The sequence below is a fragment of the Durio zibethinus genome, chromosome 24 (genome assembly GCF_047325235.1).
Source record: "Durio zibethinus cultivar Kanyao isolate XHJ-2024 chromosome 24, ASM4732523v1, whole genome shotgun sequence".
Classification (NCBI taxonomy): Eukaryota; Viridiplantae; Streptophyta; class Magnoliopsida; order Malvales; family Malvaceae; genus Durio; species Durio zibethinus.
This window is the reverse complement of record NC_143185.1, coordinates 13,668,785-13,682,288: the sequence shown is the minus strand read 5'-3', so window position 1 is coordinate 13,682,288 and position 13,504 is coordinate 13,668,785. Positions and strand designations below refer to the sequence as shown.

Genomic DNA, 13,504 nt, shown 5'->3' with positions numbered 1-13,504 from the left:
GACTTCACCAAAATGGTAATTAATTATCTTTTTATATTTTTAATTTCCAAAATGCTATCCGAAGTAGGATAGTCGACTCTTCCTTATTCAACTTATAAATTACATTTGACATATGAATATTCTGACTCCTTTTAATTTTCAAAACGGTTCCAACTCTAATCTCTTATGAGGTAATCGACTTTTTTTTTTATTATCGATCGACTTCTATAATCTCATGTCATTTTCTAAAGGGTTATCAATCAATAGCAATTGATTCTATTGAGGTTTGGAATCGATTCCACTCATATGCAGCCATAGCAATCAATTGCTCTAAGTTGGCAATCAATTGCTATTTTATATAAAATTTATATTTAGCTTTTGTTTCTCAAAGCAGTTTATTGTTTTTTTTTTTGGAAGTTTAAGGCAGTAAATTGCCTAAATGGTCTATTTTATTTGATTCTCTTTAAATCTATAATCATATCTCTGATCTTGAATCATACCTTATGTTATTTCATAACTTAATATAATTTTTCTTTGATTAAACTTAATCAAATTATTTAAAATATTTTTAACACAATCTCTATAATATTTTACTCCTGTCGCTGTTAAAAATTTGCATAATGCAGTTAAATATATAAAAGTGCTCCGAAAAATACAGAAAAAGTGTTGTTAAAATATTTTTAACAGTACATATTAAAGCCCAACTCAAATATTTGTTGTATTGGGGGCATTTTTTTTTACATATCAACCAAACACATAAGTCAACACATATAGCCAACTGACTCCGAATCTCAAACCAAATATAATATTAAAAATGTAATGCAATAAGTTTTCGATTCCATTAGAAAAAAGATGCAAACGACACCAAACTAAAATTGAAATAGTTGAAACCAAAGTAACAAGACAAGCAATTGCGACATAAATTGCAGTAAAGGACAGGAAGAGCAGGATGAAATTGATTCCATAGTAAAAAACGAAAGTAACAAGCAAGTGCTACATAAACCAATCAACATTGATGGCCGCAAAAGTTGGTATAGACTATTGTGTAGTTCGCACAATAAAATCAGATAAAAAAACTTTGGATAAATCGACACTTAAATTGACTGCAACCATGAGTACAACAAATTTACCCTTACGAACCTTGGAAGAAGTAGAAGGGACCGAAGAAGTTAAATATGAGTCCCAGGATTTTATCTGACTGAAAGAAAACATTATGCCTTGAACCAGAGTAACCCTTTATCTGCAGGAGAAAGAAAATATTAGGCTTTAAACTCCAGTAAGTGCAACCGACATCATGCCATTCAAGCTAAAGGCTCGTTGGCATTGTGAATTTATAAAGAATATTTTTATACTTTGTAAACTTGCTCTTGTGGATTTACCTAACCTATATTATTAGTTGAAATGGAGAAAATTTTTAAACAAAAATTTTATGGCACTTAAGAACACTTGAATCCATATATACAGCTGTTTGCTTTTATACAAGAATGAATAATCAGATATACTTTTATGGCAGCCTGTCTGGGGACCCAATTTGGCCTCTTTATGCATCAAAAATAAGAGAAAAATTGGGTTCCTTCTTTGTAAAAAAGAAAAATTTTGTTTTTTTTTTTTAAATGATAATTTGAAATAAGAAAAATGATTTCAAAACATAAAATTTAAAATATGTACAGGTTGATGCTAACTATGAATTTGAAACATTGATATTGATATGGACAAACATTGTTGCCATCTCCGCATAGTCTCATGTCTCTTTCTATTAAGTATATTTATGTATAATCTTACTTTACATGTATAAATCAATTATAAATATAAATATGTATCTGTATCGATTGAATATTGTAGTGTTTATTGTTGAACCTCGTTTATTGCATTTGCTCTAAACCCCACCCCCCCCCCCCCCCCCCCATCAGTCCACAAATTTCTTCCTGCAAAATGGGATTGTTCAGTGCTGCCGGCGTTGTTTACAAGCCAGTAGAGCAGATTGATCTTGGTCCTGGCAGCAATGAGTTTTATCTCAAAGCCAATATCAAAGGTTTTAAGTTCACCAAACCATGATCAGCCTGCTCTTACTTTTACTTCCACACCAAACTCATACTTGATTTTTCTGATTTCAATGCCAACTCTTCCTTGAACAAATTCTCAGGCTGATGCTCAAAAATGACTTCCTAAGAACTGTGATGAGAAACTTGTTTCAAACAAGTATAATACGCTGTTAGCTTCTGAAAACCAATAGCTTGGAAGTCTTGTCTGATTACTCATCGAATTGTTTAAGAATTTCTGTTTTTTTTTTGGTACTAACTGAATCAACAATTCCTGACAAATTGCAGATGTTCTGTTTCTAGTTATGTTGGCTTTCTGGTTTAAATGTGTAAATGATATTCGAATTCAGGAGTCAGGAATCAGGACTAGCCTCTCAAACTGTGTTTTACTTGCATAAAATCTTCAAATTTGCTTCTCCTTTCACTAATTCACTCTCTTTCTTGTCTCTCTGCCTGAATTTTACCGTCTTTTCTGTACATAGCTCCTCGCATGGCCGGATTTTTGGTTAAAATCTTTGCCTGGTTCCTGGAGTCAAGGATCTTTGGAATGCCATTGTTGTACATATTGAAGAGGATCAATCAAGTTCACAAGGTACACAGTTATTAGCTTCATTTTCTTTCACTCCCAATAGTCATTTTTATATAATATAATATTAAAGGAAAGCCATCATCACAATGGAACTCACATGAATCATTTCTCATTTATATTTCCCAAACCTTTAATTCACCATTATGTTTGGTTAAAAAGTAAAGCTGCGAAAATTGAAACACAAAAAAAGGATAGAAAAAGGATCCAAAAGCTGTAAAGATTTAGTCAAAAATTTCCTAGTAAGTCTGGCATTGTGTCTGTGGTTCAACAGCTACAAACATGTTTCAGATCTTTTACTAACACCCATGTGATGGCATTTTGGTAAATTTCTCCTATAATTCCATGAGGAAAAATACAAAGAATAATTTGCCAATATTTCACAATGATTCCACAAAAAAGTTAAAATTTGTTTGTTAGCGTTTTACTTTTTTTGTTCTCTCTCTAATTTTCTCAAATTGTCAGTTTGATGAGACACAAATTTGGCAAAGGTTAGGAGTTGCCCACAAATTGTGATGAATTATTTTATTTTTCTGTCCAAACTCCAAGCAGACAACAGGAGCTGATGGATCCATTTGTTATATTATTTACAACTAATTTACCTAGGGTAACCTTCTCAGAAGGCTAATGAATATCTAACTAAAATGGATGTCAACTGCTTCAAACAGCAGGGAATTGTAGAGAAAATTGTTACTTTCACCTGATAGGGTTTAGGGTTTAGTCATGAACTTTTCTTACCTATATGATCAAATTGAAAGCTGTCAACGGTTGTAGTGTAGAGTGCTGAGCTCTTAGTTCCAACAATTATGGTTCACAATCTCAAATTATCTCAAAAATAAGAAGGCAAAGGTAATTAGAACCCCTTGCTTTTTCTTTTATTGGTGCATAGGGAATTCCAATTTGGCTGGACTCTTTTGCTAGCTTTCCCCCATCTTATAACCCACCCTTCCATTTCATTTCAAGATTCAAACCTAACACCTCTACGAAGAAGTCCCAAGTTCTAAATGTGTGCAGCTTTTAGTTTAATGAGACAAGTGATAGTTTCTCCCCTAAGTTCCAGCAAGTAAGAATCTGTTTCGAACTATCATGGAAGTTATGCCGCTTGTGGTCCAAGAATCCTCGTGGTTATCATCTGAATTCCAGCCAGGTAAAGCATTGTGCTCTTTCAACTTATTTACAGGCAGAACAACTCCGGTATTCCAAAATTTCTCCAGGGAAAGTTCTTTTCAGCTACTTCTTTAGATATAAGTCCTAGTTTATATAACTTGATCACAGATTTTCAAAATCCATGCAGATTATAACAATATTTACCCTAAAACCATCACTCTTAAATTTGAATGAAACAATTGATTAGAAATCAAACATTGATGTTTAGTTTAATATACTGATTAGGCTCTTATAGAAACAGGACATTCATCAAAAAGGAAAGAAGGGCTGAGTTTTCTGCTCTTTATACACTTGTAAAGCACTGGTACGAAGAGAGTCATTCTACCTTTTGTCAAATGGAAGATTAACCATCCACCCATAAAGATTATGGTGGGAGAATCATTCCTTGTTCATGTCATCTTGGAAACTTACAAGCTTTATCTTTGATCTCCGACAACCAAATCAAGTGTATGATGGATATGGTTGCTTGTTTGCTATTTATTGTTAATTTCTTACTGAGTATGTCTTCCCCTTGAGCAGCTTATTACGAATGCATCACTGGAGGAGCCACCTATGTTTGTTCCATTACATCATTTTGTTGGTATGTATGCCTATGTACTTTTGGCAATTCATATGCTTGAGGCTGCTATATTTTGGATACAGTACATAGTTCATCTTCATCACTTAAAATAAAATCAGACTTTTGTCCATGTCTAGAGTAAAATTTAGTTATGGAAAGCATTTTAAAACTAGTTAAACAGTGCATCATAATATCTTTTGCCATTAAGATATCTGTGAAATTTCTACCACTTACATTTGCAATTACCAAGACTAGAATGCCAGGCTAGAGGCTACTAGTATATCTATTCCTCCATATATGAGAAACAACATGGAAGAAACGTAGAATACTCCTTTTATATTACAACAAATTGGATTCCAGACGGTGGAAATTTCTTATGTTCCAAAGGTGTTTGATGTATTTGTAAAGCTTCATCTAGTGGACTGTAAGAGTCAACTATAAGAATGTTCATAAATGTCAAGTGCTCGGGCTACATAATTTCAGGTAGAGATAGGTCACAATAACTGGGAAATGAAAAATGCATCTAGATATAGGGATTATGTCTTCAGAATGGGATAGGTTATATATATTTTTATATGTATATATTTATGTTGTTTTTTCGCTTTAAGTTTTGTGAGCTTCTGTTTATATCCATTAAACATACCTTAGACCCTTATGTCAAGAAATCAAAGTGCATTCTCCTTTCAAATATGTACTTTTTGTCTTGTGTCTGATTTGATTGCATCAACACAGACCTTAATGAGCAAGAAGTCAAACAAATTGACTCTGATGCATCTCCACCAGAACGAGTTCAAGAGGCAATAAATTGCCTTCCTATAACCTTAGAGAAGTCACTAGATGATTTAAAACCCAGCTACTTCCGACGCCGGACAATAGCAGATTATTCAAGAGCCTACTGTTGTGGAGAAATAACTCCACTAAGGGTATCATTCTTGGCTATTTAGTTTATGGCATATTGTTGATTTCCCATTTATATGTGTGATTATAGTTTCACCTGAAGAATGATTTTTGAGACTTTCTAGCTAGTTTATATTGATAATTTTTAGTCTACCATGGTCATGGAAATCAATTTTCAATTCTACAGGTTGCAGAGCAGTTTATAGATGCCGTGCATGAATCTTCCAGACCTCCTTTGTCAATGTCCTTCTTCATTAACTATGATGCTGAAGACATCCTAAGGCAAGCTACAGAGTCAACTCTTCGGTATGAAAGAGGTAATTTTTTTTACTGTAATTGAATCACTATTTACACTTCCTAAATGTGCTTTGTTATTTAGACATTGTTGTTGTCATTCTCCTGAATCATAACGAAATAAGCATTCTCCAGGATGAAGATCAAACTGAAAAACAAGTTGACAGCTGATTTCCAAACTTAGTAGAAGTGAATTCCATTTTCATGTAGAATCTTTTTGGATTTATATTATCCCTTTGTCTATACTGTCTAGATGTTCATATAGATCTCATTTTTCTCTTCTTCAGGGTATCCTATATCAGCTCTAGATGGAGTTCCAATTGCTGTCAAGGATGAAATAGATTGTTCTCCATATCCAACTACAGGTCTCCTAAGTTCTCCACTTGCCATGTTTTTTATGCGCATCAATTTTGTTTTCTTAATGGTATTTTTGTCCTATCTTACTCCTGATTCTTCTAGGAGGAACAAAGTGGCTGCACAAGGTTAGACCTTGCACAGGTGATGCATGCTGTATTACGCGCCTCAGATCCTGTGGTGCTATAATTGTTGGGAAGACTAATATGCATGAGCTTGGAGTTGGAACAACTGGGATAAATCCCCACTATGGGTGAGAACTTGCAGTTGTCTTTCCCTTCCATAAACCAGAAAAGCCATGTTTAAATGCAATGATATTCTGCTTGAATTTGTTTTCCATTTTATCCACATAAAGTCTTAGTTACAAATTAATTTACAGGAAACCAACTTAACTAAATTTAGCACAAGTTTCCTTTATCTTGTCCAAGTTCTTTCCATTAAAAAACATTAAAGATGCAGTATGTTCGTTTTGTTAATGCTGCAGGACTGCTAGAAATCCCTATGATCCCAACAAAATCACTGGTGGCTCTTCTAGTGGATCTGCTGCAGTAGTATCTGCAGGATTATGCGCTGCTGCCCTTGGTGTGGATGGAGGAGGTAAAATTTGACATCTTTCTCTGTAAAAAACCACCAAACGTTGTTGACAAAGTTAAGCACAATGATTTTGACTAAATCACATTTAGCATTAGGATAACTTCTTAAGAAAGTTAAAATATGTGGTATTATTTTTTTAATTAACTAAAATTTTCATTATAAATTAATGCATGAATAATATTCTTGTATTATACCTAGTTGTTGAGAAATTGTATGGTAGGTTCTTAATGTGCAGATGGTAAATAACTCATTTATTGGATATTCTTGGAAGACTTGCTTATCCATGTTAGAATTTAGATCTGACTGAGATGCCCTCAGCAACTCAACTTCAACAACAACTAGCCTCTTGAGTTAATAGTAAAAGTTAATCTGTCTTCACTACAACTCCTTGAGTTCTCTGTTTCTTTTTGTCTTCGTGATCAAAATTTTTGTTCAGCAGTTAACTCCCATGTTTAATTAATAACATAAATACCAAGTCTACGTTGGTATATATCTGAAAGTATAGACAATAGCAAAAACCCTCCGGTGTCACCCATTCCACCACCTGGCTTCTTCATTGTCCGTGTGCACTTCTGACGCATGCTTCCTGGACTAGGAAGATTGCACTCAGTTTCACAACCACTTTGTATGTGACCAAGTAATATACGGTAGAATCATTGACCTTAACTTCCTACATAGGTGGTATCAAAACAGAAGTTCAACAAAAAGACAGTGTGACTCTTCCACCTTTTAAAGTAGTCCAAGGTACCCAAGGCCCAAGTTAGTTATTTTTGCACATGAATTTCATCCCTGACTTGTTTCTTTTGATTCTGTTGGATTCAAAATTCAGTGGTAAACATCTAAATTAAACCTTGAAGACCTGAACTACAGTTAACTCCTTTATTGTTACCTCCAACGTGGAAGAAGTAAGTGGAATTGTTATTCCTGTTTTCAAGTGATACTACTGAGCCTGAGAACTGAGTACTTCACCAACATTATGACAGCCTACCGAGAGTAACAATTCTTTCATTCCTATATTGAGAAGATATGCAGAAGTATCATTATTTATCATCCTCTACAGAACTGTCCCTTCATCAACATTTCAAAAGGAGAAAGAAAAATATGCTGGCTTATTCTTTACAACATTATACCATGTGAATAAGTTTAAAGGACCAATGCACTTTTTCTATGGTTTCTGAATAGGATCTGTGAGGATGCCTGCATCTCTTTCTGGTGTTGTCGGGTTCAAACCGACTTTTGGATGCATACCTCATTCAGGGTGAGAACTCATTTAGGTAAAATAATTCTATAACTTTCATTAGGTGTAAAATTTAGACAATATCTGAAAATGCATATGCTGTTTCTAGTGTTCTTCCTCTGAACTGGACAGTGGGGATGGTCGGAGTACTAGCAGGCACCTTAGAGGATGCATTTATTGTGTAAGTATTCTCTCCCTTCTTTTTAACAATGCATTTTCTTGACCTCTGTAGGTTACTTTGTTAGTTGTAGATATGATTCAGATTGGTTTACTGTTTTCAGTTATGCTGCTATTAGTGGCCAACTTCCATCACATGAGCCAACCACTTTACCTGTGAGTACCAGTTCTAGAAGATCACTAAAAATTCTGGGTACTAATTGTTGTTTTCGATGAAGATTATCTCCCCTTTAGGAGAAAACTGATTCTGATATCAATTTCTGTGTCCAATGGGCTTCTCATGCAAGCATATTTTATTTCTAGTTTTGATACTGAGAGAATAAGAATCTGGAAACTAGAAGTTTAAAGTTCTTCAGTGTGAGCTTGCTTTTTTTATTTTATTTTGATTGGTTATTCTTTAAGTTCTAGGAAAGTAGCAATAACCATTGTTGGTTTGGTTCCTAATAATGGCCTTGCCATTCTTTTTCTATTCACTGCTGAACCATATAGTATTTTTACAAGTCAATGTAATTTTTGACAACTTTCACTCTTCTTCTTTTGCACATGGATATCCTACCAGCCCAGAGTATATTTTCCGCTGCTGAACTCAACAAATCCAATATCAAACGTCAAGATTGCAAAATATGGAGAGGTTGGTGATTTAATTATATGATCAATTAATTCAAGTACAGTTTTATCATCAATTATAGCTAAAAAAGATGAGATTTTTAACTCCTGTCATTCTATTTTTTAACCACTAATTGGCTCAATTAGTGGTTCGATGATTGCAGTGAAGAAGTCAGAATATGCTGCTCCAATGCTCTGCACTTGCTTTGTGAGCATTACAAGTGGATGGTATTGGCAATGGATGTCTTCTTTAACTAATAACTACCCATGTTTTGATATTATAATTTGTTGTAGATAGACTACTGTAGCAATCAACTTACCTGTTGTTAGAACCTAATCAGATGATAAACCTTCTTAGAAAAAAAAAAAAACATTGTTATGAAATACAGTTATTTCAATGGTAGATGATTGATACTACTATCGCAAAAGTGATTGCTCACTAATCTGCAAAGGCATATTATTCTCAAGATTGTAGAGGTTACTATACCAGAGATAGAAGTGATGCGCCAGGCACATTACGTGACACTTGCTTCTGAATGCAGCGCTTCACTGAGTCCTCTTCTGGAAAAGCTGTATGTTATCTTCCAGACTTCAAGCACCCCATTATCCTCTTATGTTCATGTTCTCCAGGACTCAAAAGTTCAGATGCTGACGGTATAAAATTGTTGAAATAGGGACTTTGCAGAATTAGGATGGGATGCAAGAGTAGTTCTGAGTATATATGGTTGTTTCAACAGCAAAGAGTACATAAAGGCCCAGAAAATGAGGTACGCTGTCGCCAATTTTTTTTATGAATTAGTTTGCTGTAAGTTGTCACATAAAATAAATGATTGTTAACGATATGATACTGTTGTTTTCAATTCAATCATTTATTTCTATTTTCTCAAGAACTTTATATGAAATAGCTCAAAGTTTATTCATTTGTGAATTACAAACCATTTCAAGAAGTAAAAAGTGAATGGCAACAAAGTATTTTCTAAAGTATACTTAGATTAGTGGTCTATACTCTGTAGGCATGCTTCAAATTAGAAGATGTACTGTAGGCATGCTTCATATTAGAATATGTACAACAGGTTGTTTGTTATGATTTTAGATTCTGCAAACTTGCTATGATAATTTAGCTTGATTATACTTGCAGGAACCGCCATATGCAGTTTCATAACAATATATTTGCCAGGGCAGATGTCATAGTGACTCCAACTACAGGGTAGATTTTTTTTTTTAAAGCAAAAGCTTGCATCTATTTTTTTGGAAAAGGTTACTTTTTTTTCTCAAAGGCTCTAAAAGAAGACTGTCAGTAGCACCTTTAATCTTTGTATTACAATGACAAACAAGTTTTTTTTTTTTTTTTTTTTTTTTTTCAAAAAGTGTGACTGCATGCACGATACTTGATGATGCTCAAAAGACTGGTGAGCTTGACTATATAACTGGAGGTAAGAATTTTGACTGGTTTTCCTGTATGAATTTATGTTTAAATCTTCATGCTTTATCAGTCCAATCAATTAATAAAGAGAAGGTATTGCATAATGGAAGTTAACCTTTTTTTGTTGTTATTTCAGCTTCCATAATTCGATATCAGATAGCAGGAAACTTTTTGGGACTACCTGCTGTGACTGTTCCTGTACAAACTTATTACTACTTCTCAGGATTAAAATTTTATGTTGCTATTTAGTGGCTATTATTTTTATTCAAACAGTACAAGTCCACTAATATCCATTCACCATGTCTCCTTGATAGGTTGGTTATGACAAAGCGGGTTTGCCAATTGGCCTTCAATTTATAGGGAAGCCATGGTCAGAACCCACTTTACTGCACATAGCATATGCAATGCAGGTTGGCACTTGTTTCTTTCTGTTTCTTCCTTTAAATCCCCACTCCTCTCTATCTCCCCTTTCTTATTAATATACACATAGCATATTTACTTGTTTTTCTGATTCCTGTGTCAGGTTTTTTTCACTCTTGAGAATGTATCATAAATTGGACTAATTATGTTCAAGGCATTATTGAATTGATAATATTCAACATCACAGAAAATTTTGGTAATACAAATAATTGGAAGATAAAAGGGTCAAAAAAACCCTCAAAACAAAAATTTAATAATCATTTAAGCTCTTGATATTTTATTGCAATCAATCGAGTCTTGAATTTTTTTAATTCGGATCAGTTGAGCCCTTAAATATCTATTTTCACCCAATTCAATCCTTAAACATTTATTTTTTCCCCAATTGAGCTCTCGATTAAATGGAAATTGGTGTTGACAGTTAATCAATTTTCGTCTAATAGGAGCTCAGTTGATGAAAATAGATATTTGAGGACTTAATTGATTGTAGTAAAATGATACAAACTTGGACGATTATCGAATTTTTGTTATATGGGTTTATTTTTACCCTTAGCCTAATCGGAAACAACTATTGTTGCTTCCAAATGTGAAAAAAGTTTCAACCATAATCCCTTTCCATGTATAAATAACTTATAAATTACGGCTGATTTGTAAAAAACATTTTTGGTTTCAGGCCTTATGCATCTCAAAGTGTAGAAAACCAAAGGTTTTCTATAATCTACTTGAAAAGAATTGAGCAGAGCAGGCCGGGAGCCACCAGAATTCTTCAGAGGGTAATAAGACACCAAGATTATTGTGTTCAGCATAGCTTATCTTGATGAAATAAGTATTGTTTACTTATTTAGGAGTTGCCATTTTTGAGATGGATAAGTAAAAAATGGTTAGCAGCTGAAAGTGTCTGACAGGTTCATATCAATAAACAGACCCACAGATTCTGCCGCCTCTGTCAAAACTGGTAATTGGTTCAATTAAATTGCTTGTTTTATGCATATAACTGGATCCAATTCTTCTGTTAAAAGTAGGTGATACAGAATAGTGAAGGTGGAATTGGGGTAGCCAGGGTTCATGTCCAATTTGCTCATGCCTCTTGAATTAATAATAATATTATAATAATAAGATGCAATGACGGGAAAGATATCTCATTCAATTGTTGACCAACCAGAAAATATAGTTGTATGCAGCAGTGTTAATGATTTCGAATGTTGAGTCGAGCCTGCTACTATGTAGGATGATCAAAGGTCCTGTCCAGTGTCCAGAAATCTAAAACACAATAAAAAAATGAGCATTTGAAAGACTGAATATAGATTTCATATCAAATAGCATTTGAAATTGTAGAGCAAGTGAAAACATGGAAAAGAATAATGTTTTGGTTTAAGAGGTAATGTTTATCTCACCAACTATTTTAGAAGACTGAGTTCAGAGCCTCTTTTTGAAAAATCCATATCATTCGAAGAACCTAGTTTCAGTTCACGGTATTCCTCCATCCACAAGCTCCAGCGGTTTATAAGAGTGAATCAGGACATCTTCCACTGTAGCAACACACTTCAAGTGCCGCTTGTTTTTTGCCAAGCAATTGCTGCCTTCTTGTCGTGCATATAACCCAATAACATGTTTATAAGATTACAACCAACAAGACAGGCAGTTTATATATACAAGAAAAAAAAATCTAAAATTATTAAAATTATTTAATATCAAATAATATTCTTATTAATAAGTTGAAAATTAGTAAAGCTATTTTTATATCAAATAATACTTTTATTATTAAATATTGAGAATTATTTTTATGTCTATATATTAATGTTATTTAAAATCTAAAAATTTTATTTAATAAATAGTGAAATATTTTTTGACATTAAAATTGTATATTAAGACTAAGAAATATTAAAATTATTATTAAAATTTGCTCTAAGTTGATGTATTTATAATAATTTACTTGCATACATTTTCAACATTATATTTATAATAATTATTTTATTTCTCAAATGCATTGTCACAACTAACAAATTTGATTATATTAACATAATTATTTATTAAAATTTAAAATAAAAAACCAAAATGAGAAAAAAATTTAGACAATCATTATTTAAAAATTCCAATTTATAAAACAATGGACTTACAACATAGTGAAGGCTCATTTTCAATTTATAAAAAACTAAAATATATAAGAAAAAATTAAAAAAAGTTACCAAAAACAACAAAAATGACTACAAAAGTACAATCATTAAAATATTTTTAGGGTTTTATTTGAATAATTTGTCTAATATTATAAAATAAATTAACTTTATAAAAGATACAAAGTTTTGTTAGAATTATGTAATAGACTAGAGTGAATGGGAAGATGAATCCATTAGACTAGTCACTATTATTTCTCTTAACATTGTAATTTCACGATTACTTTCTCTATAATTAACAGAATTTGGTTTACCTTGATCAAAATTGCTTGTTGAAGTTGGTATGGGGCATATTCTTGAATTCTTTAAAATTTTCATCACTTGATCCAGCATGTCTTTGAATGTAATTATGCAAATCCATTGTTGCATTTATGATTAAAACTTGCTTCTTAAATGAATAATTTGGAATATCTCATAAAATTGGCCATGGTATAGTAGCCAACTTGCATGAATGTTTTATCACAATTAGTGATTTATCTTAGATGTATATTTGTTGGAATTGAGAAAATGTTGTAAATATTATTGAATTGATAGTATGGTGGAAAAATTAAAGATTTTTACTATTGGATTTAAACAGCTCATACCTCAAAGAAATCATTAGAAACCCATTTGAAAATTGCAATGAAGGACATCCAATATTTTTATGCCAGAACTAATTAAAAAATTAAAATATATTTTCTCATGCCTAATACAACAAAGAAATTAGAGTAAAAATTACTTCTAGAAATGTATTTTTGAATAATTATAATATTTTTTGGAAATACATTTTTAGTATAGTGAAGAAGTTTCTAGCAAAGAATTTTCAGTATATTAAAAAAGTTTTCGAAAATAATTTTTGGTGTATTAAAAAAGTTTATGAAAATAAATTTTCAATACATTAAAGAAATTTCCAAAAAATGAGATTTTGGTAACTTATTGAGAAAAAAAGAATATGAAATACAAAAAAAAAATATTTAAATAATTTTATTAAAAATTAATTTTATGAATATATTAAAATTTTTTTA

General features: G+C 32.3%; 1 protein-coding gene across 8 annotated transcripts; it reads left to right on the top strand.

The window, feature by feature from the left end:
• Positions 1-1,889: 1,889 nt before the first annotated feature.
• LOC111316877 (fatty acid amide hydrolase-like) lies at positions 1,890-11,323 on the top strand. 8 transcript variants are annotated; one of them, XR_016333240.1, is made up of 20 exons: positions 1,890-2,011; positions 2,501-2,610; positions 4,291-4,351; positions 5,063-5,253; positions 5,415-5,544; positions 5,809-5,886; positions 5,981-6,128; positions 6,360-6,472; positions 7,652-7,727; positions 7,816-7,887; positions 7,988-8,039; positions 8,443-8,514; positions 8,637-8,717; positions 8,958-9,061; positions 9,175-9,256; positions 9,628-9,696; positions 9,858-9,922; positions 10,049-10,110; positions 10,227-10,322; positions 11,003-11,323. XR_016333240.1 is itself a non-coding variant. In XM_089753654.1 (20 exons), the coding sequence occupies exons 1-20, from the start codon at positions 1,912-1,914 to the stop codon at positions 11,063-11,065; spliced, it is 1,836 nt and encodes a 611-aa protein (XP_089609780.1). In that variant the 5' UTR covers positions 1,890-1,911; the 3' UTR covers positions 11,066-11,323. The 8 variants fall into 8 exon arrangements, 7 of the variants coding, with proteins under 7 accessions (XP_089609780.1, XP_089609781.1, XP_022774826.2 ...); XM_089753654.1 differs by having other exon boundaries at positions 9,164-9,256; XM_089753655.1 differs by lacking the exons at positions 1,890-2,011; positions 2,501-2,610 and adding exons at positions 3,110-3,751; positions 4,013-4,140 and having other exon boundaries at positions 9,164-9,256.
• Positions 11,324-13,504: the final 2,181 nt, after the last annotated feature.

Excerpts from the sequence above, each read along its gene's own strand:
- LOC111316877 (XM_089753654.1), top strand. The coding sequence starts at position 1,912 with ATGGGATTGTTCAGTGCTGCCGGCGTTGTTTACAAGCCAGTAGAGCAG. Across the intron at positions 7,728-7,815 it reads GGATGCATACCTCATTCAGG|TGTTCTTCCTCTGAACTGGA; the intron begins GTGAGAACTCAT and ends TGCTGTTTCTAG. Across the intron at positions 9,923-10,048 it reads GCTTGACTATATAACTGGAG|CTTCCATAATTCGATATCAG; the intron begins GTAAGAATTTTG and ends TTGTTATTTCAG.